Below are 27390 nucleotides of genomic sequence, written 5' to 3'. Positions count from 1 at the left end.
GAGTGAACTCTGCCATATAAAGGATTCTTGTTACAGAAATATAATGTGAAAACCAGATGCAGACAGAAAACCTTAATCACAGATGGGAATGTAATCACTGGCATACAGAATACTTTTTTGATCAATCTCAACCATATGAGAAATGTATTTATTTTCTAAGGAATGCAATAACTCGAGAGAGTCTTCTATTTGAATTCAGTTAACCTCATATTCACAGTGCTTTTATCTTATATGTGGAGAGAAGGGGGATATAACCTGTGCCAAGATTTTTAGAAGAGCCATTGGCCCTGGCAAATCATTCTTGTATCAGCTTATCTTTCAAGGAATTAATAGGATGTAAAGACTACAAATATCAGGATCAGCCTCAAAAGAAATCAACCATTACTGCACTTCCTAGTTACTGCTAGAAATCCTTTCATCACCTAAGCACTTATCTGGTTAAATTTTTCCCTTAATATGTGGTTCTTCAGAAATACAATGCAAAGAGCAGCACGCTGTTGCACTGCAGTTCCACAAATCACAACAGGAGTCTCATTCCATTACCAAAGCCGAAGAGTCATCGGTTCAGAACTAGGTTTACTTCAGGCTTCCTTCTAACCGCTGGAAGTCCCAGTGAATGTCCTCCATGCACACAGCTCGGGGGTGTCAGCAGGAACCAAAGGGCGGCTCTCCAGTTACATCACGTTGTCTAAAAGGCAGATTGCCTTCTACCAACTACCCAGACTAAGGTAGGACCAGGGTAACACCTGCCTGTTTTCATTGCTGGTGACATTTCTGCTCAACTTTTAAGAGATGGAAATACTACAGCAGTAGTAAACTCCCCATGTGAAATAATGGAAATTGTCATTAAAAACAAGTTCAGGATTCGGGTCATCGATATGCTACCAGCAGGACCTACCTACACTGTTACAAAGGCTCAGCACCTTCAAGCAAGCACACTCCTACAGTTCATCAGCCAATTCATGCAAGAGTTACGATTGCCTAGATAAATTTTACAACTGGCGACTGAACTGGGCTGTTACAATAAACTGCAATATGGGGGGGAAAAAAACCAAAACAAACCAACCACTTATGCTAGGAAATAAAAATTAAAAAAGGAAAAGCACAATGCTATCAGAGATGACAGACCTCCAGGCTCTTGGGTACCAGCAGTAGTAGTTTACCCTCTGGCAGTCTCTGATCCCTGCTGCACCCTCTTCCTGGAAGTACCCACTGTAACCAAGAATAACATAGCTCTATACACAGCACTGCCTGACTGTCACAGTTCACAACTGAGCTTATTAAGGTGACTCAAAATTATAATTAATTTATTTTAATAGTAATAAATAACATAACCACAATGATTTGGTAGCTGTTACACCAGAGGGGAGAGTGGGTGACAAAAGCCTTTGATGGGCACACAGTAAGCAGATTCTCCCTCTCTCTTACTCTCTTGGAACCTTTAAGTCCCATTACCATCATCCCAATTTAGATGTCTGCAGTAAGAGGGCACAGTCTCTTCAGTACACTACCACAGAGCTCCCAGAAACGGCTCATCACAGGAGTTCATCTGACTAATTCTGCTTAAGCTCCTGTAAATGTGCTTCCTTAACGTAATGCCTGTATGCTAGGTGAAATCTGAAGTCCACTTCTTGCTTCTTTCCTCCTGTGTTAACCACTATCAAACCATCTGATGAAAATACTTTGATTCTGCCATTGCAACACAAGTTTTTTAAACCATCTTGTCCCTTCTGCTATTTAAATTTCCGAGACTGCTACATCAAAAGATAGTGCAGAAGTCAACATTTAACACTGAAGTAATATAGGCTGGATATGCTTGTTTTATTTCTAAACAAGCATGCCTAGATTAATAACAAGCTTTGGCCAGATATGTATTTTAATTTGCATGTTTTTCATATAGCATCATCATCGTGTGTGTAGACTGCTAAAAATGGAGTGAAATCTTCCAGCTGTAAAAGAGTTCCATGTGACAAAACAGAGAGGGATCCTGAAAACTCCTGCTTCGTGTCATGTGTGAGCGTATGTGCCCGTCTTTTTTTTTTTTTCCCCTCTCATCTAATTTCATCTGCGAGAGACTGTCCCTAGAGGACCAGAGAAGAGAGAACCAATTATATCCAGAGGTTGGTTTCTCCAAAATGAAGGCATCTGTTCCATGCCAACGACTTCCACATGGAAAAAAAACAGAACTTTGAAGGCATCTGTGTTCATGGCTGACAGTCACAGATCTTAGGGTCTACTGTAATTGCCCAGCTGCAAACATGATTTGGTTGCTGCTGTTGTCAGCTGATGTCCTTGCACTGAAAAGAAGGGAGCTTAAATAGCAAAGAGCTGGATAAAAATCAGATATTCTTCAACAATACTGACACCTTTTCCCTTCTAAAGGAGGTATTTTTCCTGGTACAACAGGTTTGATGGAAGTAAATTGCAAGGTGGTTTTTAAGCGAACAGTTTACAAATGCTTTACATTCTGCTTTAAAATGCTATTCTTTAAATTACATACAAGTCCAAGCACAATGTGCTCATTATTTGTTAGTATTTCAGGCTGATATTTGTAAGAGTGATTCAGAAACCAGTATGATTCACCAGCCACATAATCCAGCAGCCCACCTTATTTAGACAAGTAGTCTCAGTAAAACCAAGAGTACACCTGAGCAGAAGTATAAGAGTTTTCACCCAAAACGCATATGGCAGATAAATAAGTAGTATATTTATTAGTCAACTCAAGTCACTTCCAACTTGAGCGGTACTTTCCAAAAGACACTTAACAGAAACAGTTCAAAACGTGGCTTACAGCATTGGGTATGACATTTGCAGCCAGATACTCAGCAATGCTAGGTGCCTTCACTGCTAAAAACCCAAGCAGTTAACAAGAAGCTCATCAGAAATAGCAAGACCCTAACTGCTTTTCCAAAGCACAGCACTGAGTGCCATTTAGGATCCAAGACTACTGATGGTGCAGTTGCAACAAAGACAATTAAAACCTGACTGGCCTAAGCAGAAAATGCATTTACATTCCCTATTCTCCACTCACTAGATAAAAGTGGCTCATAGTTTCCAGAAATATTTCATGCACCTCATGAGTCTTTGTAGTTTTCTCACCCAGGACTTTTTATCAACAGCCTGAATGAAGAAAGACACTGTATGTTAGGGAAATACCTTTTAATTTTTATTGTTTTGCAACAGAATTCTTAGTTATTCTGTTGGATTCCAACTGCAACCCCAAACACACTCTGCAGCAGCAGCATTCAGCCCTTCCAGCCAGGTAGCCACGCAGCTTAGGAAGGACGGTAAGGATTCCTATGCAGTTTCCCTTGCCTGGCACACACCTCAAACCATTATGAATGCGTGAAGTAGTGAACCTGGGGGGGACACAGTAGGCCTGACACTTCCTGACCACTTCTAAACTGCCTCCAGGAAGGACAAGAGTTGGGAGTGAGGACAATTAACACAGCCACCTGCTTCCTGTGACCTCCTGGGGGGCAGACACTGATGACTTGCCCTGGCAATGTCACTGAGGTCCTGCCCATCCTTCTCTTCCCAGAGAAGCTATGGGATAATAAAAACAATAGCGGCCAATAATAGCTCTATAAAGAGAAGGCAAAATTTAGGACTGGACTTAAAACAAAGAAAAAAAAAATGGGAAAAAAAACCCATCAAAATCTCCCCATGTGAAGAGGATGGGCTCAATAAACCTCAGGATGTGGAAGGAAAATTGCACACTACTTCACTCTTTAAAACTACTGTAGCTGTTACTCACTGTAGCTGTACACTTCTCTGGAAAATTTTGGAGCAGGCAGCTGGCTTAAACACAGTTTAACACAGCTCTTGGGATACAGAAGTTGAGAATCCTGGCCCCACAGACTCAACAGGAACCTTTGAGAGTATTATTACAGAAGGAATCAACTTTTTCTCTCCTTAATACGCAAGTCTTGTCAGTTAAGTCTATCACCGACAATTCACAGAGAATCACTTACTTTACATTAAGACCTGATCTAGCCCACTTTATTAGGGCCATATCTGGATCTAAGTCTTAGAATCAATCCAACAAAGTATTGTTGTGATCACAGATGTGACATGGGAACACAGAAATTCTGAAAGTCCAGATCCTCAGACCGGTGGTTAGACAAAAGAAACATGACGACCTTCTACGAGAACTGGCCCTGTGAATACTATGGAAGATCTGACCTCCAGTACTTCAACATTTACAAGCTCTGCTGACCCATGGAGTTGCATTAATCTATCATGGTGCACATGAAATGTGCATAACATTTGGAAACCAAGCCAGGCTATTCAGTTCAGAACAATGGTTTCCTTGCTCATCTGCAGCATGCTTTAATATAGGCTGCAGCATGCTTTTCCAGCATTAAGTGGTTTGCTAGCAAGCTTTAAAAATAATAAATAGTACAGTCATGAAACAGCTTTTGCTTAATGGTTCCTAGAACTCTGTGACTTCACTCACTAAAACCTTTTCTATAACATTACCCTTAAATACTTCTAGCAATGCCACCATTAAAATAAAATAAAAAATCATCCTGGCACTACCATCCATTGGTAGCACACCCGCAGGTGCCATTATCCCTAAATTTGTTGGCAGTTTTCTCTGGCACCACTATGCTTTAATGGCTCTGGCAACAAACCCCACCTGGATGTCACTGAAAGCACTCCTTTGGAGCACTCTTCCCAAATATCCTTTACAGCAGTTATCATTCCGTCTCCTTTGTTGCATCCTAATAATCTTGTTTTCTGGCAAGAGCCTCAGCCTCACTCACGGTCAAAACCTAAGCTGGTCTGGGGCAATTCTCTTCTTGAACTTGTCTAATGCATCCTGGCTTAAAAATTCATTGTATTACATCCTAGTAACACAATGTGACCAAACCAATGGGAAAGCAAAGCACAGGTACAAAACCCCCATTTAATTTGATGCTTCATAACAGAGATTGTTAAGCCTTGGGACACATGCCACCCAACCTGTCATGACAGCATGAAGAACCAGCATCCCGATACTGCCGTTACAGAAGTAAATTAAATGAAAGCCAGAAAATTTATTCTGGAAAATAAATAACCATGGAAAAAAAAGTGGAAATGTTTGGTGGGTTGGACTGGGTTTCTTTGGGCCAAGCTATTTAAAGTGACACCTGGGCCACAACCAAAAGGGGCACCTATGTGGTCATCATCAGAAATCAAATGTAGACAGCAGGTCTCCAAATAAAAGGAACCACAAAAGAAAATGGCTAGTGGTAATGACTACTACTTATGCAAACTGTGTATTAACATCCAACAAGGCAGACATACATAAGCCTCCTAGAGCTACAAAAGTAACTACTGTCTTGCAGAATTTGTAATGGTGATGCAACCATCTCCCCAGATGCTTGTCAAAATTCGTGGGTTTTTTACTCACTGCATCAACTTGGCTTTTCATAAACAGTATCTATTTCATTGTATCTATCTATTTTATTGTATGCTCTTGCTTGCCACAGTGGAGATTAATTCCACTCCACTAGGTGGAGTCTTCTGTCTTTCCAGACCGTAACCTAATTTCCAAAAGAGCCTATTAGCCTCCGTGAACTATGGGTATTTACTTTATTATATACATAAGCACCGCCGTCTACCCGCCTTGATGAACAGAAAAGTGGCAATGAATCAAATGCCTTCTTAAAATGGCTGAAGAAACCATGAACTATCCAATGAAGGTCAGCATGTCAATGAAGTATCAGCATGTCACAATATGGGATCACTCAGGAACACTATTGTACAGTTCTGTTCAACACAACTGTGCTTTTATGATGCCTAAATTCAATAAATAATATTGGGTGAAAAAAGGCATCACTTAAATAAGTCACCATATCACACATGCCCAAAAACTACATACAAACAAAACCAAGTTGCTTGCTGAACTTCTTTTAAATCATTCCCGTATATTCAGAAATATTTTTAATATCTAGGATTTCCTTCCTTTCCAGGCATCCTAAAATGTGTTACAGAAAATGAGAGGGAGCATGAAAGAGTTTCTTTCCATATTCACATTTCCATTCACAACCACTGGAGTTAAATATGGCAACTATTCAATAGAACAGCAAAACTGCATGCAGCATTTTTGGCAAAGAATAAGAAAAACAGAACACTCCCATGAATGTGTTCAGAAAATTTAGATAAGAAAATCTGGATATCCTACATCCGGCTATAATCTTTCTTTTGGGGCTGGACTCCACCCCAACCCCTGTGAAAAGTACCAAAAAAATCCCACGACCAAAGCAAAAAAAGCTTTTTGGTTTAAAAATGCTTCAGGTAGAGAGTATTCCCACTAACATGCTACGACAGAGCATTTGCTCGGTAATACTCGCAAGCAAAAAGCTCCATGTAGGCACCGAGCACTAACGTGAGGCTCCTCAAGGCTCTCGCATCCCTGGGTCAGCCGAGGTAGGGCCTCCTCAGCACAGCTTCTGCTGTAGATATCACAAGCTATTTAAGGCTACAGACATTTTGCCCCTATCGGCCATGTTTTCTGTAATATTTACTTCTCATACATATGTCTATAACTATGTATACGTCCCACAGAAGGTGAGGTTTAACAGGGTTAGCTTTGTTGGGGAAAAGAAGGTTTGGAGGAAGGAAACAACTTTCATGTTGAGAAGATTTGAATCTAGTGACTGTCAAGGGATGTAAACACTCTTCTGGGGAGGGAGCCTTTTTGTTATGTTTCAGGAGTGCACAGAGTTTTGGATAAAATCTGTATAAATAATCATCCCTCTGTCATTCAACATAAATTTATGCACATGTGTGCACACAGTTATGTTTGGGAATACAAACTATAAAGTAGACATGCCACAGACTTCTAGACAACCTACCACAAGCACGGATCTCGCACAAAATCCATTCTATATTTAAATTTCAGTTTATTGAATCTTAATTATTTCTGATCTGTAGATCACTTTGAGGAAAATCCCCCAAGGTCAAAAGCCTACAAATCCAATTGCAAAACCAAACAGTAGCATCAGCAAGGCCCTTTCCCATGCAGACACCTGCCAAAAAACTGAGCTCCTGACTACTAGATTGGAAACCAACAGCTAAACCCCATTCTAATACTAAAACCAGGTAATTCTCCTATGTTGATATAAAGAAGTAAAAGCTCTCATTTTGTTCTGCATATTTACTGATGTTATGTACACAGAGCTCTATAGATGTAACAGTGAATTACCACTTCTTCATTTAGTCCTTATTTATAAAATTAACAAATACCTTTTTCATTTTTATTTTTTTTTAAATTGAGATGCAATGTTATTTTCTCTGGAGATGCCTCCGATAGGAAATCTGTGCTTTACCAATGCAGTGCTTTCCAAGGTTCATAAAAATCACTTGTACTAGCAGCTCCACAGCAGCAGATATTTTTGTATATATGCATTCAAGCCTGATTTAATCATTTCATTTACCATGAAAAAAGTTACTCCAAAAGCCCCATTAACTAAATTGTCTTTGATGAGCCTAAACTTAAGATTTGCAGGTACAGCAGGAATGAAACAAGCCAAAGAATGTTCTGTCATACTCCGAACATCCTTTTACTTTGCACAAGGTCCTCAGTAATAGGTAAAGCTGCATTGTTGCAATGAGGAAGCAGTCACTCACTCATCATTTTAATATACAATCATAGTCGACTAATAAAATTATTTTCAATGTACAAGTTAAATCCTTTTACCAATATAGTGACATTCAGCTACCCAATGCCATTTTTACAGTCTAAATAGATATGGTCCTAATTGCATAATGCCATTTTATCTGCTGAAGATAAAAAGTGCCGATAAACAAAAATGCACATTAGGCAGGAGATTTTTCAGAATAGATTTTTTTTTAAATAACCCACTTGCATTAACAAAAGATTGCAATGGCTTCCAAATTATAGGGTGTTATTTTTAGTGGAAGTAGTTCAATATTCATATTGGAGCAGATGTAGCAGTTTAACAAAACAGCTCTTCAAATCCTGCACAAATTGAAAACAGGAAAACTGATTGCATTTTCTCTTATCACTTTCCTTTTCTGAATTGACACTTTTGGCCTTCTGAAAATTTACACATGGCTTTCATCTCAACAGCACCTGCTGATCAAACAGAAACCTAACATTTTCATGAAAATGGTATAAAGGACTTGTTTTCTTTTTACCATCTTAAAGGGCATCAGCAGTCCACTCGATGGCAACAATTGCTGAGTAGATGGCACACTCAGAATACATTTTATATTTTCATTACATTTACTTTTAAAAATGAGTTAAATCACTAGTGGTTCTTTCATATTAGCTCTTTGTCCGCTTTAAATTAATTTCAGTCTCTATCTCTGCCTAACCCTGATGGGTTTCATTCTACAGTCCGCTAGATTTTAAAGAAGATCTGAAAGCCTTTGAAATAATAAGACACATTGTACGTTCTGCAGCCACTGGGTCTTCCTCATATTCACAATCATATAAATTAATATATACAATTATGCATGCACATGCACGTATTGTGCGGACATTTCTTTTTACAGTGCTTATACTAAGGAAAAAATGTCTCTATGTATCATCCCGCTGTAGTCTCACTGCTTTGAATACCCTGAGCATTATTGACAGCATGTTGAGGGGGGAGAAACTCTAAAGTCCATTTATTCGGAAGTTGTTCTTTATTTCCTTTGCAATCTTCAGACTGGGAGAAAGAAGGTCTAGCAGGTGCTCTGGAACTTGAACATCGAGACTGGGTTGTGATGCTGCCACTGGTGAACATGGCAAGCATGCAAACAACACAACCAGAAGTCCTTGGGCTCCTACAAAAGTTTAAGGTATCAAGTCATGTATATAAAATATGAAACATTAAGTACCTTGTTATCCTGTCTGCTCCTGAGCCTGTAAACTCTGAAGTGCAGCAGCAGGTAACAAGGACCATCTTCCCTTGTACGTAGTTCTAGGGGTAATTAAAGACACTCCCGAAACCTGCTATGTGTCAGCTTCTTAAATGATAGCGCCCTAACCCCACTGAAGTACTATGCTGCCATCCATTACCATTCTGCTTCAGTGATAAGGTAACCTGAAGGCAGAGATGACATACAGTAATATATGTGCAACTCCAGACAGTTGGTTCGTGAATTTCAGTGTTTCATCATGCTCACTGAGGCAATCGCAAACCTGAAATGTCAATATGTTCAGTCAATGGAAGTAAAATAATGGGGCTCTATTGTCTTACCCTATCGATCCGCTGCTGTCAACAAGAATACATGCCCCCTTGGCTTTAAACAAATTTTAATTAGGCTTTTAGTTACCAGATCATATCTATCTATCTGTGCAAACACTTGACAAAGTGAAACGGCAATATAAATATTTCAAACTTTTAAATATATTTTAAAGGTAATTGTTTAATGTTGCTTTAAGATGCGATTGCTGATAAAGCCATTCACTAAAGCAGCGTGCGTGCACACACTCGGCGTGCAAATCATCTTAATGTGGCCAGGGCTGGAAAACCACCAGCAAAAGTCCGAAAGAAGAACACACACAAAAATCTCACAGGAAAAAAAAAAAAAAAAAAAAAAAAGAGGCCACTTTTCCTAAAAGCCGCTGTTGTCCTCCGCGGGGAATTTGGGAGCCGGGAGCCTCCGCTAAAGCCACCCGAGGGTGGGCGGCCGGTTGTCCGCGGCCCCGGCAGCACCCCTGGCCGGAGCCCGCCCGCGCCCGCTCACCTTGGCCCCGGCTGCCGCCCCGCTCCTACCGGGGCCGGCCGCTTCCCCCCGCCCCGCCCCGCCCCGCCCCGTCCCGTCCCGTCCCGCGGAACGCCGCACAAGCCGCTCTCCTCCTCCTGCGACGGTGCTTAAAGCGAGGTCCCTCAGTAACCTATTGTTCTCCGACCGCCCCCCGCCCTCCCCGCGGCCAGCCGGGCGGGCGACCCCCTCCCTCCCCGCAGCGCGGCCGGGCGCGGGGGGAGGCAGCGCCCAGGCCGCGGCCGCCCCACGCACAACAAAAGGCAGCCCCCTTCTCCCCGCCGGCTAATCTCTGCCTGTAAATCCCCCGCCCGCTACAGGGGGGAGATAAGAGGCTACATCTTCACTTCTCCCCGCTCCTATCGACTCGTGCAGCGCCGAGGGAGCCGGGCGGCGGGGGGCGGCGAGGGGTGTCCCCCCGCCCGCCTCTCCCCGAACCGCGGGTGGAGATTACCTTCCGGCGGAGGGAGGGAGGGAGGCGCCGGCGCGGTCCGGGCTTTGTGCGCCTCACACGCCTCGCAGCTTATCTGCGGCGCAGGGACGGCGCATCGCGCCTCCGTGGCCCTGCCGGCGCGGGGGGGAGCGGGACGGCGGCGTGCATCGGGGCGATTACGGTATCAGCGCGGCCCAGGCGGAGGCCGGAGGATGCACGGTGGGTGTGAGGGAGCGGGGCTGGGGCTGGGGCGGCACGGCGCGGCCCGGGGTCCCCGGGGAGGCCGCGCCCGGCGTGAGGCGAGGCGCCACCTCCGCGCCGCCCACCGGGTGAGAAGGCGGCGGCTCCCTGGGTGCCCTGGCCCGTGCTCGTGGGTGACCTCAGGCCCTGGCCCCGGCAGCTGCCCGCACGCCTCTCCGGGATGAGAACTCTGCCAGAGACCACGGGGAGCGCTGCGCTGGCTCCCCGGGACTCCCCCACCTGAGGTCGCCTCCCTTTGCGCCAAGGTGATGTCCCCGCGCCTGCCTCCCACCTCACAGACCGCACCTACATCCCGCACCGAGCAGGACGGCTCCCGGCCCAGCGCCGTCACCGGACGCTCCCACTCCCGGTTTGGCCAAGGCCCAGCTTAACCCGGCCTGCCTCGCCTCGCCAGTGGCAGAAGAGCCCGAACGCAGCACGCTGCCATGAGCGGTGGCATCCTTCACCAGAGGATGAGCCATAAGCCAGAGCAGGTCCCTAGGCTTAACAGTTCAGGTTTTGCGAATTCAGAGGGTTTGTTTTGATGGGATTCACCAAAGAGGTCTGGGTTATCATGGGGAACAGGGAGGGGAGGCAGCGAAGCAGCAGCCCAGCCTGCCCACCACATGCCCAGCCAGCCAGCAGAATGGCAGCACCAGGTTGCCAAGCGAACTCTGCACGCTTGGGTTTTAAAGTTTTAGAAAGGTTTCTCCTTAGGAATCGACACTTATTTGTTAAGGAAACACGTTTCCATTGCGCGTCTGTGGAGGAGCACCGTGAAGGCTGGGATGAGGACAATGATGGCACGCTGGCGTGAGACAGGCATTGTTCAGTGCAGAACTCCTTCCAAAATCATTTGTCCAGGAGAGCAGGTTTTTTCCACAAGAAAAGAAAGAAAGGGAATTTGACACATAATACAAAGTGAAAACCAGAACCTAGATGGGGGAAGGGCGTGTGTGTGTGAAAATCGTGTCACCGCAATGAATGTCAGATAAAAAGGGGTCTGTCACAAATCCTCCACTAATCCAATAATGCGAAAACCTCTTGGTATCACTGAGACATAGCACAAGGTAATTTTTTTTATGTTTCATAAACCACTCTGTATGTCTAGCCTTAGAAAAAGAGCAATTTGGTGAATCTTCCCATCACAAAACCAGGACTTTTTTTCATTAAAGACAAACTGATTTTCACATGTCGCATTTACTATGCATTCCTCAGCCAGTATTTTTACCCTTGAAGAAGGGCCACTTCTCCCCCAGCTTCCTCCAGTTGTCAGTTGTGTGACAACCATATTTAGAGGTAATCAGACAGGTCATATTACAAAAGTTAGTCAACTCATTTGAAACCTTAACCCCTAAACTTAATGGTATGTTCTATGCATTCCTAAAGAAAAGTAACTTTAAGTCAACCTGCAAGGTACTACAGAGCTCTCTCCCTGCATATATTATTGCAAAATACTATGTGTAAGTGTGAGATTGCTTTTTTTATGGATTTTTGTTACGGATTTTTTTCCTTGAAACATATATATCATGCCGTGAACTAATTTAGGATCCATCAGATTCTCATCTTGGAAGGCCACCATGTGTGTCTTGTATCTATGTTGGCCGTTCCAACAGGCAGTTTTACTACTGAAATCACAGTTCTCTAAAGAAAAACTAATCTGGGATCATTTCTAATGTAAACAGTTTGCTGCGAACACACATTTAAAAATAAAGCAATGTGTGTTAATAAAATAAATACAATGAAGAGTACAAAAGTGTAACAGAAGTGGCATTCCATAAGCACAGCTGTCTCAAAGTCCAAGCTGCAGGCTAGAAATCTTAATTTCAACTGACTCTCTCTTTAATAGCGGGTTACCTTCCTATAAAGCGTAAAGTCCATCTGCCCCAGGCAGATAAGTTTTGAAGCATTAAAACAGATAAAAATCTAACATTTATTTCTTGCATTGAGTATGTGAATTCTAGTGTGCTATAATGTGAGAATTCCAACATATGACGATTATGGCATAATATCTCATAGCTCAGCTTGTCATTACTTCACTTGTAATTCTTATGCTAATTATGTTCATAATTACTATAAACAGATGTGGTAGAAATTCATGTGACCTTTTACTGTAGAATGCATTTCTCACTCTCTCCACTTCACTTTAGCAATATAGTGTTAAACCAAAGGAAAAGTATTTCTGACACTCTGCATGTATGTGTGTACGTAAAACCGTTTCAACCTTCTATTTCAGCCAGAGGATCACCTATGACAGTACATTGACATGAAAGTGATGGTAACTGAGAAGTCTACCCTGAAACATACCCCTAAAAGACTGTGCTTACAGTGAACCTTTTTCACGAAACCTAGCTACAGCCACCAGTGAAGCCTAGGACTTAAACGGAGCACTGCATTTTTATTCAGTACCTTTGTTAATGCAGCAGTATCCTGCTTTACAGCTACAAGTACATGACAGCCATACAGCAATTTATTTTACTCACAGCCCAACCATCACCGTCTGTACACAAAACACATTTACAATAAAATCACTATGGATTTCATTAAGAGAAAGCCTACTCGAATTTCATTTCTTTGGATCTAATCTATAATTAGTGTGGACAGACAGGTGCAAACCCTTCTCCTCTACAGATGGCTACTGGAAATGGTGCAAAATAGCTCCTTCTGTTTAAACAACACACAGATAACCTGCTCTGCTCTTATCACTTACAATTACCTCCTTTATACTGAACTAATGTTTACTTTAATAAAACGTCCACTGTTCTCTAAATGTTATTTGGAAACTTTCCTATCGATGGCAGGAAAATTAAAAAAAAATTAAAAAAAAAAAAAAGGAGATGGAAGTCAGTATCTTTTAGATGAAAAATTCTTTTTTTGGTGGGGGAAGCACCTTTTAAATGGCAGGATATTCTGACTTTGATTTTACATCTGCTGATCATTTTTTTGTATCCACAAAACCACACAGTATACTACTTCCTGATGTATTTAAGCTACCATATATTAAACTAATCAAGTTTATAGTAAACAAGAACAGGATAACTGCAATTTTAAAGCAGTTCTTTTTAACAGGAACATTATGTGGAAAACCAAGACCATTTACATTAAAAGTTCAGGTTTTAGACTAACTCTTAGATATTTCACGTGAAAAAAAGGTGAAGAAAATGTAATCTGGAAGCCAACGGTTTAAGAATTTACACTCTTACTACTTAAGCTAAATTCAGTGTCAGTTTAAACTCATTATAGGTTGCTATTAAAGGCTGTATGAAAAAGAGCAGGCTGCTACTAAATACATGGATCAAAGTTTTTTTAATGTATTCAGATCAAAAGCGATTTTCCTTTTACATTTCTTTAGCCAAGCCATGAGAAATAACCCCTTCACAACACCAAATTCATGTTTTATTTCAGCTGATAAGGCTTCATCTTGATCTCTGCATGACAACTGAAGTTTATACAAAACAAAGAACAAGATTCCCACCCCTAAAAAAAAAAAACCCAAAAACTGAAGCTCCTGCAGTAGCAACATACTAATATCCTTATTCGATTAGCTAAAGATTTAACAGTAATGGACTGTGGCAAGTGGATTTGAAAGATGAAAATGACAATTGCATGCCCTTTCTCCCATCACCCCCAACGCGAATACTGCAGATGCCTATTTCACCCAAAGTGTCTGGCAACAGGAGTTTTCAGTCTGCACAGTACCTCAGTGAAGTGAGCTTTGCATTCAACGCCTGTCATCTGAAGTTCATTTCAGGGAAGTAAGAAACAGGATTTGACAGGGAAGAATGTCCTGAACTGACTAGCCACTGACCAGCACTCCAGGTGGAGCTATTTTTTTCCCCTTTATTCTATAAACAATACTTCCAGTATAAAACTCCATGTGCACGCAGGCATACATAATGTTAAGCGTATACAGATGAGAGACACCATGTGATGTTTTACTGGTCCATTGTTTAGGCATGAAATGAGTTAACGTTAAGGTGGTCAAAAATGGTAGAAGGCAATGTTTTACTTAAAAATATTTTGGAAACTATTTAAAAGCTCAAAGCCTTTGAAGAAAAACAACTTGTGCAGCAGTTGCCAGGAAGCAGTGACCTAACACTGCTGTCTGCATTCCATTACAAACAGAATGGTTCTTGTCTCCTACAGCATGCTCAGGCTCAGGAACCCAGCCGCTCACCCTCCTGCACAGGCAGGGCCGAAGGAAGAAGTCCTGCCATCACCTCCTGTACGCCTCGCCTGGCTTCAGCTTGCCATAGACATCAACGGATTTAAGAGTGGGTTGGGTTTTTAGTGGGGCTTGGGGTTTTCTTGCGCTGATGCATGGTTGAGCTTCCCATGACAGGAAAAAAAAATGACTCATGAATTGGAAGTACTAGCAATTGTACTGAAGGTTCAGATATGGTAAAACTGACCTTAGAAAAGTTATCAATTATCAAATAAAGTGTGACTGCCTAATTAAGAACCTTTACAGTGAGACTGCAGTGCACCTCACACCCAACAAAGCCTTTGCCAACTTGATATATACATAGATTGTACAGTTAAGAATAAGCCATATTAAGATCTTTTTCCTAGTCTTTTTTCTATTGATGGGGAGCCACAGAAACACCTAGTGCTAAAACCAAAACATGTAAACAAGATAGACTTAACTTTTTTAACATTCAGCCGAGCAGAAGGAAATTCCCTGATCTTATTGGATTTCCTAAGGAAATCAGCCCAGAATAAACTGAATGGGGTTTTCAGACTTCCCATGGAAAGGTCAAGCATCAGCTTTAACAACCATTAGAAACCAGTTTCAATCCTCTCTGCTATCCAGATTCACTAAACCGTTAACGGAAAAGCAGACGAGAAAACCTGGACAATAGAATTCAAGCCTGAAAGCCTCTTTCGCGTCTTGCCTAAAACTACAGTTAACAAAGTTGCTTATTTAAACTTTCCATTGCATCTGTTAAGGATGCAGAAATGGAGAAGGAAATGTAAGGCTACAAGGGTATAATTAAATAAATTATATTCACCCTTAGCCCTAGCATACTGTGTTTACAGATACAATAATTATGCTTCTAGCTACATGTCAAAAGAAAATATTTTCTAAGTCCCTCAAAAAGCATGCAAGCATTACCGTAAGGAAGGAAATAAGTCAAAACAGATTGGTAGACCAAAAAAGGGGAAGCGGGGGGGGGGGGGGGGCGCGAAATCCTGCTTTGGTCAGCAACTCGGACCACCATCAGGGGATAAATCAATTTGCAGCAGCTGTGGACAGCCATTTAAGTCTGGGGCCTGAACAGATTAATTAGGGGAAGAGATGTTAAAAGTTAAAGGGGTCAGCGTTACATTAAGCACACGCATATCTGCTGCAGCAAACGCTGGGCTGTACATACCGAGACTCAGCGGACATCCTTTTAATGAGTCGGGTCTATGCCTACAGCCAAAGGGTCGGCACTTGCCGCGTTCCCACGGACGGCACGGCAGCTCCCGCAGGCTGCTTTGCAGAGCTCTATACCTGCCCTTGCCCAGCCCCCGCCATGCCGTGCCTGTCACCGGCGCCCTGCCTGCCCCGCCGAGGCAAGCAGCTGTGCGCAGCGCACCGGGCGAGCGCGCCTCGCAGACGCACGGCCGGGGCGAGGCCGGCGCCCCCCGCGCTGCTGCGGCCGGCGGGGAGGGACTTGAGCGGCGCCGCGGGGAAGGTTTTGGCGATCGCGGGCTCAGCGGACCGCAGCCCGCAGCCCTGCCTTCTGCGGGCGGCACGACCAGCAGGCTGCGGGAGACAGGTCGTTTCCGTGCCCTGGTTTGGGGCGCGGCAGAGGCAGGAGGGGTGCCTGGCGGAGCCTGCAGCGGAGCGGGCGATGGAGGGCTGCTCTAGCCGAGACCCCAGCGGCTGCGGCGGCGGCTGCTCCCCGCCGCGGCCGGCCAGGGCGGTCCCGCCGCGCCGGGCTCCGGGCTGCCACTCGGGGGGCCGGCGGGGGCGGCTGCCACGGCGCCTCTTGCCTTCGCCCTCCCTCCTTTAAAGCCTCTTGCCTTCGCCCTCCCTCCTTTAAACTTCTCCATGAACTGAAGGAAGCAACGTTTTAGCTCCTGGCTAGAGCAGGAGCGATTTGAGAGCTGCGTCCGATTAGTTACTTTCAGTTTCTCTCTAACGTTCAGGAGAGCAGAGGACAGTAACCGCACAGAGATTTCTCTATAAATTAACGTGCAATGGAGTCGCGAGTGCTCCTGCTATAGCGGCAAGTCCTTCCCTACCCTAAACCCAATTTTGGCCCAATCTCTCAACTTTGGCACTAACAAAAGGACTCGAACTCGCCAAAAGTCAAAGGCTCGTCTAAATGGCCAGGAGTGCGGTTTTCGTCCTTCCAGTCTCCCTTACCGATGGTCTCTTAGGAATTTACGGAATCAAACCATTCAGCTCAGCTAGACGAGATGACACAATTACATTGTATTGCAGTTTTGGAAATGCGATCAGTCCCCTAAGGTTGCCCTGTCGTTTTACAAAACGAGATCCCTGCAAGACCGCGGTGCAGCTAAGACGATGTGCACCGCCTGAAATATTTCTTGCAAAACAGCCCGAAGTGATGTTGCCAGCGCTACATAAACCGATGACTGTAACGAAACAAACAAACAAAAAATCCCACCAGAAATATTTCAGGCACTCCGACTCACATTGGCTAGCGCTGTGATCTGGAGAGAGGGGAGGCGGGGGGGAGGGGGGCAAGAAAAAAAAAAAATAAGTCCTACACATCGAGACAGAAACCCAACGCTATGGAAGAGTATGTGGTTGGGAGGGTTATCTTCTGCAAAATTGGGTTGTTCGGTTCCCGGGCTCTTGAGAAATATTTGGGGTGCGAGTTTGCGAACCGGGGAATGCGGGTCTAGGAGCTGCATGCAGCGCTACCCTTGCCCGGGCACCGCGGCAGCCCCGGCCCGCCCGGGTTAGTCACAGCCAGGGCAGTCCCGCGGGAACGGAGAACGGGGGAGAAAAGAGGGGCTCGGGCTCCCCCCGCCCCAGCGCGCCCTGCCCTGCCCGCGCCCCGTACTCACACTGCAAAGGACCGGAGATTCCCACCATTCGCCACGGGCTGCGAGCTGCAAATAAAAGTTCCCGTCCTGCTCGGGGGAGAGCCGGCAGCCCAGGCTGCTGGAGGGGCGAGGGGGTGGGAAAGGGGAGAGCAGCGCAGCGCGGCTTCCCTTCCCAGTCCAGATGATCCACGTCCACAGAAGTCAAAACGAGCTGAGGAGAAACTCCAGCTGCTCTTCCCCCCCACCCCACCCCCCCCTCCGTCTCTCTCGCTCTTGTTGGTTTTGTTGTTGTTGTTGTTGTTTTTTAAAGGAGGATCAGCTCGAGAGAGACTGGTTCCACGGGAAAGGACAAGAACCAAAAATAAAGCAAAGTCTCCAAGTCGAGATAGTTAATGCCCAGGTCCTTCTCGCTGCCGCCGCCGCCGCAGACAAACGTGATGTGGAGCGCAGGGAGCGGCCGCTGTCAGTGGCGGGGTCTCTGCGTGTCCCCGGGCAGCCGACGCATAGCTCTGCCCCCGGCCGAGCCGAGCCGAGCCGCGCCGAGCCGAGCCGAGCCGAGCCGCCCGCCCGAGGCTGCGCCGCTGTCCGCGCTGCGCTGCGCTGCGCTCCGCCCGGCTCCCCCGCTAGCAGGCACCTCGCGAGGCAGGCAGCATACTGCCGGCAGCCGGCCCGGCCCCGCTACCCAGGTGCAGGGGGGGAGGGCTTAAAGCAGTGGGAGGTGATAGAGGTAGGAGACATCTGTGTCGTGAGGAGGTTAGTGGGGGTCAAGTATATGTTAACAATAGGCGAGCGCGGTCCCTCTCGGGCAGCCTGCCTACTCTTTCTTTCTTTCGCTGGCTTTTACTGGGTGGACATCTAACTTGCTCCCTAATGATGCCTCCCCGGCTTTAAGAGTCCAGACTGCCCTGCAGTAACCCAAGACAAACACTTTCTCTAGCCATCTGGAGAGCTCCTGGCTGCTCTGCCTGTGTCTCATCACTGTGTGAAGAGACAGCAGTGCTAGAAATCAAGCCACTCTCAGATCTACTCTCTAATCCCCTTCTGTTAGCTGATTTCCAGTCAGACTGTTTGCTTTTGCATTAGATAATAGCCTTAGAGAAAACAATTATCATTTTCCTTTTCCCTTTGTTTTTCCCCTCTTTCTAAAGTACAGTATCGAGGCAGGCCTCCCTCTCTCTCTCTCTTTTTTTTTTTTTTTTTTTTTTTTTTTAAAAAAAAAAGAAAGAAAAAGAAATTTGTAGTCTTTCATGGCTTGCAGAACCCAGATGCAATTTCACACTTTCCTGGAAGGGGATTCTGGATTCTTCTGAAAGCAGCGACACGATCGCAACTGCAGTGAAAATTAATTACTATCATCTACAATTAATAGAAGCATGCCACCGTTTGACTTCGTGTTTCGTTACATAATCATTTCAGTTTCGGCATCCATATATTTTCTGATTCATCAGTTATTCCCTTCTATGTTTTGCAGAGAGTATTTTTGTCAGTCATACAACCTACAGCAGACCGGTACTTCTGCTGTTGTGTTGACACCATATAAAGCAGGCGTCTAAACACACACACACACACACACCAAAAAAAAAGAATAATCCCAAACACATCAACTTCATACACTGAGCAAAAAAGTGTGGGTCTTTTCAGGTTGCAGATAATGGATTGGAACTGTTAGAACTGCCTGGACATTTAGCTTCATTTTCTTCAAATGTCAGATGTTAAAAGAGTGAGCATATGCTAGAACTTCTAATCAAGCTGCATTCTTTATTCCTGTACGTACATGTGAACACACACGCACGCACACACACTATAGGCCTGATCTTGCAAATGCCTAATTTTAGGCAAATAAATAGACCTATTGAATGCAAAGTAGCTTCCGTGCATTTATTGTAAGTACATACACATTCCAGAATGGGGTGGAATCATTTATACATTTATAAGCATATTTATATCAATATTTATCTGCCTCTTTGGCTGGTTTTGAAAATTCGGTTTGTTTTGAAAATATGTTTAAAATATGTTTTATGATCTGCATAAATCTAATTTTTCTGCAGATATTTAGGGGCATGGAACTTTTAATGAACTGGTTGGAATATAGTAATAGGGGGTCAAATTTACCTTGAAGTAAATTCAACTCAACAGAGCATAAATCGGAACGTGTTTTGGTATACTGTGATTTCAATTTACAAAAATGGTGAGAAGCCACAAGTCTGGCATTGATTTCTAATTTAAAAGCTATCTGCTTTACAGAGGTCTATTTCAAGGCTAAAATTATGGGAGAGCCTTTCAAAAAGCATTTTCAAATATTTTAAAATAATCTAAAAAATTTTACAAGGCTTGCTTTGTCTACAGCAGATCTAGAAACTTTAGTTCAGCCTGAAAATCTTTGTGGTGTGATACTTTCTTTCCAATTGTTTATGTGTAAGCCGAAAAATAAATAAGAAATTTGCCAATGGTCCTAGACCATGTTTTGCTGAAGTGTCAGGGACTGAACACCAAGTCCTAATTCTGATTTTACAGCTTAAAAAAAAAAAAAAAACAAAACCAAACAACCCAAGCAAACAAAACCCTGCAGCGCTTCCTCTTTGGCATGTACCTGTGCTCTGAAGGCTCAATCAACTTTCTAGATATTATCTTCCAAAATAGGGAAGGAACATCAGTTTAGATTTAGAAACTCCGGGAACCCTAGTCTGAGCTATTAGCAATTTAATATCCACCAACAAATTGATTAAAGTTTACAGACTTCTGTCTTTCTGTAATGAGAAAAATACAGAAATCACCTATTAAACCCCTGGTCCTGGCTCGTGTTGCATAGCTTTCCCACTGCTCCCAGTAAGGACAAAGCCTACCCAGATAACAAAGCATAGCAGAGAGCAGAAAGCACCGACTACTTCATAGCAACTATACTTTTCTCAGACACTGAGAGAATAAATTGACATGATTCCTAAATAATAAAAGATGGTAACCATCAAGTATTCTCATTATATTGCAAAGCTGATGATTGAAGCCTGGCTTATTGCAAACTTGTCTTATCCATACCTTTTTCTTTTCTCTATTTATTTCCTGGAGAAAGTAGATATGTTTTAGTGAAAAAGGGAAAATAAACATATTCTTTGAAAGATGAATTCATGTTTCAGGAAGAAAAAAAAAATGCAGCCTCACAGTAGACCTCACAAATACTTGGTAACTTTACACCCTGCAGATTTTTTCTGCAGACTGTAGATGCCATGTCTGATTTGACATATGAAGGATTTACACTGTGTATCACTGTGTGACATTGTGTGCGAGGAAGGCTGGTAAAAGTATAGTTGCACATGGAAGTCAGAAATATCCTGCTAGGCTGTCCAAATCTGAGTATATTTTGATTGTACAGAGACCAATCGAATGTTCAGAGCTGAAGCATGGCTTATTCTTTACTGTGAATAATTATATGATGGGCAGTCATCTGCACTGAAATTCTTGGAAGAGAACTTACATATCAACTCACCTCGCTGCTGTTTAAAAATAGAGACAAGTATGTCCCTCCTAATTGTCACTGCCTGGCCGCTCAGAGCGTTACACGTTGTCACATGTTCCCATCCAGAGCTCAATCTCCTCAAACACTGTGCCACTCAAACCGTGCAGACTTTAAGTCCATACTTGGTTTTTTTGGCGATGTCTCTCTATTAAAGTGCCTTCCACTTCCGAAAGGCTCGGTTTCACCCTCCATGAACCACATGAGAATCCCACTCTTTGCTTCCATTGGAGCTGGATTGGGCCTTGGCATCAGGACCGGGGCCACATGCGGTTGCTGCAGCACCCATTTGACAGTCACTTGTTTGGATGGAGTGGCACAGTACAGGTACATATAAAACTAAATAGAGAGAACGCTAAGCTGGACCCTTGATAGCTTTAACTTATGAACTTTTCCCTTAACCATGTTTTTCCAATTTTCCCTCTAATTTACGAGTATAGTTTACATGTTATCCATTCCAGTCTGCTCAGGCACCTTTGGTAGGGCATGCACTCCAGAGGATGGCAGCAGGATGGAGGCTGCGGTGGGATGCACGCTAACGTTGCGTATACTTTCATCAGAAAATCCTTCCCCATTTAGCTGCAGTACAGGCTAATTCCTGCCTTGACCCCTGCACAGAAAAGCAGCAAAGACATAAAAAGTCGTATGTTGCAGAAATGCTGCCCCTGCTTGAGGGCTGGACGAGAGGGCTGGGGCAGGTGACTGGTGCTGGATTTGCTTTGCAGCTTCACATATGGGGGAAAGAGGTGCCAGGTCTAGTGCTTGATAATGGGAGCAGAAAATGTGCAGTAGCAGGATAGATCCCTAACCTTTAGTATGCAAAGCATGTCCACTAGGTGATGTACATGCTGCAAGAGCTGACATATTACCTGCTTCTCTCTCTGTTCATACTATTGTTTACCCTTTGCTTTTGGTAGTGATGAAAACGTATTAACTTCCCTCCAAATTAAAAAAGAGAGGCTATCTACTTTCTGGACTATGTAAGCTCCATTGCTGTACATTTTGACAGCTTCTCCTTGTCTAACGTGGCCGATTTTAGCCCTGCTTCATGTATATTTATTTGGGATATTCCTTAATTAAATTGTATGCTAAGGACATTTTTTGCATTCTTGTTTGTCTTTTTGCATTGTTGGGACTCCTAAAACCCCTTTAATGTTCCAGAATTCTGAAGCACTTTGCAGAAGAATATATGCACAGTGACAGAAAAAGGGGAGCTGGGTTATTTTGGGAAAGACCACATAAACAAAATTTATACATTGGCAGTCATTGCAGGAATGCCAGCTTTGTCACTCATTTTCAGTGAAATATGGCTTCTTATTAAAAAACAAATCTTTTTGAGAGAAAAGATTCTACTAGTTAGATAAAGCAATGCCAAGCAAAAAGAGGCAGAAAAATGTTTTAAAAAGTTACTTTTCCATAGAAGCAAAAAGCTTATCTTGCCTTAATCCATTGTTTCTGTTTTGTTCATGCAAATGAATGTCTTGAATATTTATAAAATTAATGTTTAGTATTAAATGTGTTTTTAAATAGAAAATATTTATTTTTAGTGCTGAATTATTTTTTTTTGTCTGCACTGAAACCAGGAGAATAGATTGCGCTGAAATAATACAGGCTTAGCACTTCTTCTTTAACAAATGTGAAAACACCAAAATGGAAATAATAAATTTAGTTTCCATCAATGTCAGAGAGCAGGAAACATTTTGCTGTTGAGGTTCCTGGAAGCAATAAGTGCTGTATTAACTGCCACACAACACACAGACACGCTCTTCACACAGGATACCTCGCCTAACAAGGGGAAACCATTGCCCTAACACACATGCATACAGTTCCTTAACTTCCCACCTGCTGGGCAGCCACCTGCAATAAACAATAGCGGTCTATTATCAGACAGTAATAAAATAAGCAGCCACAAAACTGTTTACCAAAACACTGCTAGAAGTCCCTCAAAAGCCGGGGAACTGGGGAACCTTCACCTCCGAGGCAAAGGGGGGACCTCTCTTAGGGCAGCCTCTGAAGGCCAGCACGTTCCCTTTTTAAATATACCTACTGTTTAACTACAGGCAGCAACCATCTGTAATGTACATAATGGTGCACAGCTACTATAAAGTAATGAATCCAAGGTGCATGATCTATTCCAGGTTTCCTTTTGTATATACAGAGTCCCTCGGTGCTACGTCTCCTAAAAAGTACAGTGACATTTTGTATATGGAAGGCTAACGACATAACTCTCTTATCTTTTTCACTGACATGTTGACAGTACATTCTTCCACTTATACACAAGCTTAAATTGGGAATATAACTGCATTTCCCTGCTGGCTGCAACTAACCGATATACTGCCCCTGCTTCTGTACTGAAAATCTGGCTCATTCAGGTTTTATAAAGAGAGGTGAGGTCCTCTTTTGGTATATCAGATCTCCATGTCTCCAGCTCTAAATAAAACCAAATTGGTCTAGCTGGGAACTCTATTAATATCATGACCTCAGTATGATGTAACTGAAACCGTATTTTCCACACACCCCCCAAACACTGTTTATATTTGCATCAAACTAAGTTAAATAAAGGCAGGTTTTTAAGCCACTGCCTGGAAAAAAAAAAAAAACACCACCTCTGTTCTTGAAGGCAGTTTTAAGTGTAGAGATTGCTTCAAAATGTATGTGTCTCTACAGCCTGGAGAAGTCCCTCACAGAGGTTCATAAATGCTCTAGAAGCCACTTAGAGATTTTGGTATTCTAGTTTCCTTTACATTGTATTTACAATTGTGTATATACTTTTATGTTTTGACTGTCCATATGTGACTCAAAATCAAGATTAGATTTTGCCTTCCTCAGGTATAGTCCTTCCATGACTATTTTAGAATTCCCAAGACAACAATTTAAAAATTAAGTTTTAGGTAGGGTGTAGTACACAGCTTAAACTGAAAAGCATATATTAACATACAGTAGGTATTTTATTAAAAAACAAACAAAAAAGCAAGGACAAAAATTATATTTCAAAGTTTCAGACTGCTGTGGAAAAAACTCACCTAGAAAATCAAGTCTGATATTATTTCATTTGTTGGACTCTATTTAAAGCCTGGTTTATTTTTAGAATGAAACTGATGAAATCTAGTTTGCTCAGTAAGTTATTTGCAGATCAATAGCAACTTAAAATGTTGTCTCATATGCACATCGTTGCAGTCAAGATGCTTTGATACATCAGTCACTTATTATTTCTCCTTTCAGACAAATAGGAAAAGTAGAAGTAATGAAAAGATTATGTCTTCTAGAAGACAGAAGTGTTTTTCCCCTTTCACTGGCAAAGGCTTTCTTTTAAAAAACTTTTAAAGATGGAAGTTAAGAGCACACAGAAAGTAAATAAACTGTAACACAGAAATATTCAGAAAGAGCAAAGCACAGTATGAGAGATGCTATTTATAGATCAACGAGGAAATAAACATAACACTTTTAACACTACACAGTGTAATGCACAAAATTACATTTTAAAGGGAAAGTAACAGTGAGGATGCCTAAGAAAACCCGCATGTTATATGGTTAAAAAAATAAAGAGCTAAATTCAGCCACCTTTAGTTGAACTGAGTACCAACCAATTCTGGTGTATTCTCCATCAGTACATTGGAACTTTTCTTGAAATTAGGTGCTGCTGCATGTGTCAAAATCTCATCCAAAGTGCCATAATAATTTATTGCCCGTCTGCAGCAAACACCTGATTCTTTCTCACTGAAATAACTGACGCGTTTGGCCACTGATTTCCTAGGAAAGGAGCCGAACTAGAACACTCACAGACCTTATTACTAAAAATACTCTTCTTTTCAAATAATGCATTTTTAGCTCAAACTTCTTTCCTTCTTACATAATTACTTGCCTTTTAACCATGGGCAAAAAAAGTAAACATAATGTATTCAATAGTTATGTCCTACGTAACGGAAACCAAGTAAGTCAAATTTAGAAGGCGTTTTAAAAAATTTCAAAAGCAGAAACTGTCTTTAGTCTGTAAGATATAAACATGTTGAAATACATAAAGGATTCATTTCCCTGCTTTGACTTGTGTTTTTTCACTGCCAGCAGTGACACAATTTATAAACTGTGTCTCTAAATCATCCAAGAGACCCAAGAAGATGTGACTTCTCAGCCTCTCTCATTACCTACGGGATGTGGTGCTGTGAAAGTTCCGGCTTATAGCAGCCCCTGCCACTTTGCAAGCAGCTTAAAGAACGGGAAAATAAGCCTTTTGGAAGGTCCCATGTCAGAAACAGACAGTTTCTGATTAAATAGCTGCATTTCCGATATCACTCTGGTATCTGTGAGTTTGGGGAAAGGTATTGATACCTGCATTTTACAGAGCCACCTAAGTGGGGGCTGGCCTTTGGTCCCGTGGACTGTGAGATCTCCCCTGGGTTAGCAGCTGAAGGAAGAACTTAGAGGTGGTTCTGCTCTTCAGCTCTGATGTGGCAAATCTGCAAGGAAAATCAAAAAAAGCTTCAGATTTTAAATTAGAGTTGACAAATAGTTTGTATTTGTCTATGTGGTGATATACCATGAGCTTCTGCTTTGTCCTTTTAAATTCTTCTTATTTTATATAATAAGGATTTTTTTATACTAACTGGATCACTGTGAGAAGGTGAGGACCTTTGTGGTTATTTACAGAAGTATTTCCCTCTTCTCACAGTGAGTAATTACTCAAACTTTATTTAATAAAGCCCAAGCAATAGATCTCATGTTGCTTTTCCTATTCCTCTTAACAATTTTTGCCTGGAAGCTTCCCAGTCTTGCTTGTTTGTCTTCTCTTATAGTTTTGAGGAAACAATATACATCTCCCTATGTCCTCCCTTTGCCTTTCTTGATCCATAAACAGTCTTCTAGTGAAATTTGCTTCACAGCAGCAAATTGCAGAACCTGATGAATCATAGGCTTCAGTGATTTCTAGATAAAGTCAGTTTCTCCATTTCTGGGACTTCTGTGAAATTGATTCCTTCAGATTTCCAATTTCAAAGCTGGAGATATCTGTTTATTAAATGTAGCATTCTGGAACAAAATTATGTCCTTATTGGGGTCCCTGTCACACTCTCAGCATTTCAGAGGTCAGCAGCAGCCAATTAAAAAAGCTGAGAGAGTCTAACACACTTTCTCATTTTGCTATATCAGAACAAGGTTTCCAAATTTAAGTTTGCATAAGCTTTGGAATCCACTACAATAGTTAAAGAAAGTCTGGGGATTCCTAGAGTTGATGTCTCTTCATCTGAAGGCCTTTAAGCAGAGCCATTTAAGATGGAGGATTTTCATCAGGCTGGATGTGTTAGGTGTTATTTCACATCACAAAAGCTATTGAATTAAGCCTCACAGCCATTGTGTATCTCACAAGGTATCTAGCTCATACATGTGTGTGTATGTGTGTGTGTATATATATATATGTATGTATATAAAAATATAGAAACTTTTCTGTGTTCTACTTTGTGGAATGAGTGGGAAGCAGGATAGGCATACATCTTCAAAAGTAAAAAAAAAAAAAAAAGAAAGAAAAAAGAAAAAAAGAAAGACAAAGGAGAAACCCCAACCAGCCAACCAGACATTTTTCTCCTTCAGGTGCTGCTTTTGCTATTCTTTCCTGAAGTCTCTCAGTTTACGTTGTGCCTATGAGTGCTCTCTGAATTCTTTCGTTCCTGATACCATGAGATCTGTGATTTTACCCCATGGTTTTAGAGCTATTTACTTGGAACACCAACATAGTGCCCTGCCTTTGGGTAAATATCAGGGTCCCTAATGTATCTTTTGTAGTAACTTCACTTCTAATAGGCAAACTACAATTCTTAGAAAAAAGATACAGGAAACTTGAACAGTTGTTAATTATAGGCAACTAGTCTCAGAATTCAGCAGTCTCTCTGCCTGCTGAAGCCATGGATGGTCACTGAGAAATGCCTGAGCTAGGAGGGTTAGATCGCTGCAAATATATGTAGGAATCATCTACAAGCCATACAGGATTAGTTTAACCCATTCATAGTTTAACTGCGGTGATGCCAGTGTGTCAAAAGGACACCAACTTACACTTTGGCCTTGATGACCACTTCTGCTGATAGGAGTGATCTCCATCATTTTCCAGATGAACTTAATGTGAGCAGATTCTGCAGTCGGGGGATTTGTCTGTATTTCAAATGCACGAATGATCTCTACAGTCTAAACAGTACCTTATTAATGACATGGGTATCGTGGGGCTGTCATTAGACATCATCAGGGCCGAGAACACACTATATCATTCTTTTGTGTGCCCATATGGTTGCCCAATATTCTCTCTCTATTGGATTGTGCTTGGTTTTGGCATCTGAAAGCTATCTGGAACAATAAGCTACAGGTTTCCAATCATGTCCATGTAATTGGAGTAGCACCATACCAAGACCATAGCTGCTGGCATCTGCTGAAACAGCTGTAGAGTTAGAAACATCATAAAATGCCAGAACTGGAATTTAGTCAAAAGAGTCTTTAAACTCTCAAAAGCACACTC

The 27390-nt window shown here is 42.6% G+C and overlaps 1 protein-coding gene and 1 long non-coding RNA gene across 7 annotated transcripts in view; one reads left to right on the top strand and one right to left on the bottom strand.

Annotated features, from left to right (window-relative positions):
- The window catches only part of RUNX1T1 (RUNX1 partner transcriptional co-repressor 1), a 116194-nt gene extending 98160 nt beyond the window's left edge, over positions 1–18034 (bottom strand). The window contains exon 1 of one of the 6 annotated variants that reach the window (XR_008731398.1): positions 17411–18034. Coding sequence is in view for 1 of the 6 variants with exons in the window: in XM_014285160.3 (XP_014140635.1) it covers positions 17411–17438 (28 nt within the window). In the remaining 5 variants the exon portion in view is untranslated. Of the gene's footprint in view, positions 1–10162; positions 10322–15756; positions 16214–17410 lie in introns of those variants that run through there. The other 5 variants (XM_014285158.3, XM_014285160.3, XM_014285165.3 and 2 more) reach the window with 5 other exon arrangements.
- LOC129735635 (uncharacterized) lies at positions 10233–14195 on the top strand. The gene is made up of 3 exons (XR_008731399.1): positions 10233–10360; positions 10542–11451; positions 12618–14195. It is a non-coding gene; the product is annotated as an uncharacterized LOC129735635 (long non-coding RNA).
- Positions 18035–27390: the final 9356 nt, after the last annotated feature.

Source organism: Falco cherrug, chromosome 3 (genome assembly GCF_023634085.1).
Source record: "Falco cherrug isolate bFalChe1 chromosome 3, bFalChe1.pri, whole genome shotgun sequence".
Classification (NCBI taxonomy): Eukaryota; Metazoa; Chordata; class Aves; order Falconiformes; family Falconidae; genus Falco; species Falco cherrug.
The sequence above is the reverse complement of the archived record's forward strand: the minus strand, read 5'-3'. Positions and strand labels throughout refer to the sequence as shown.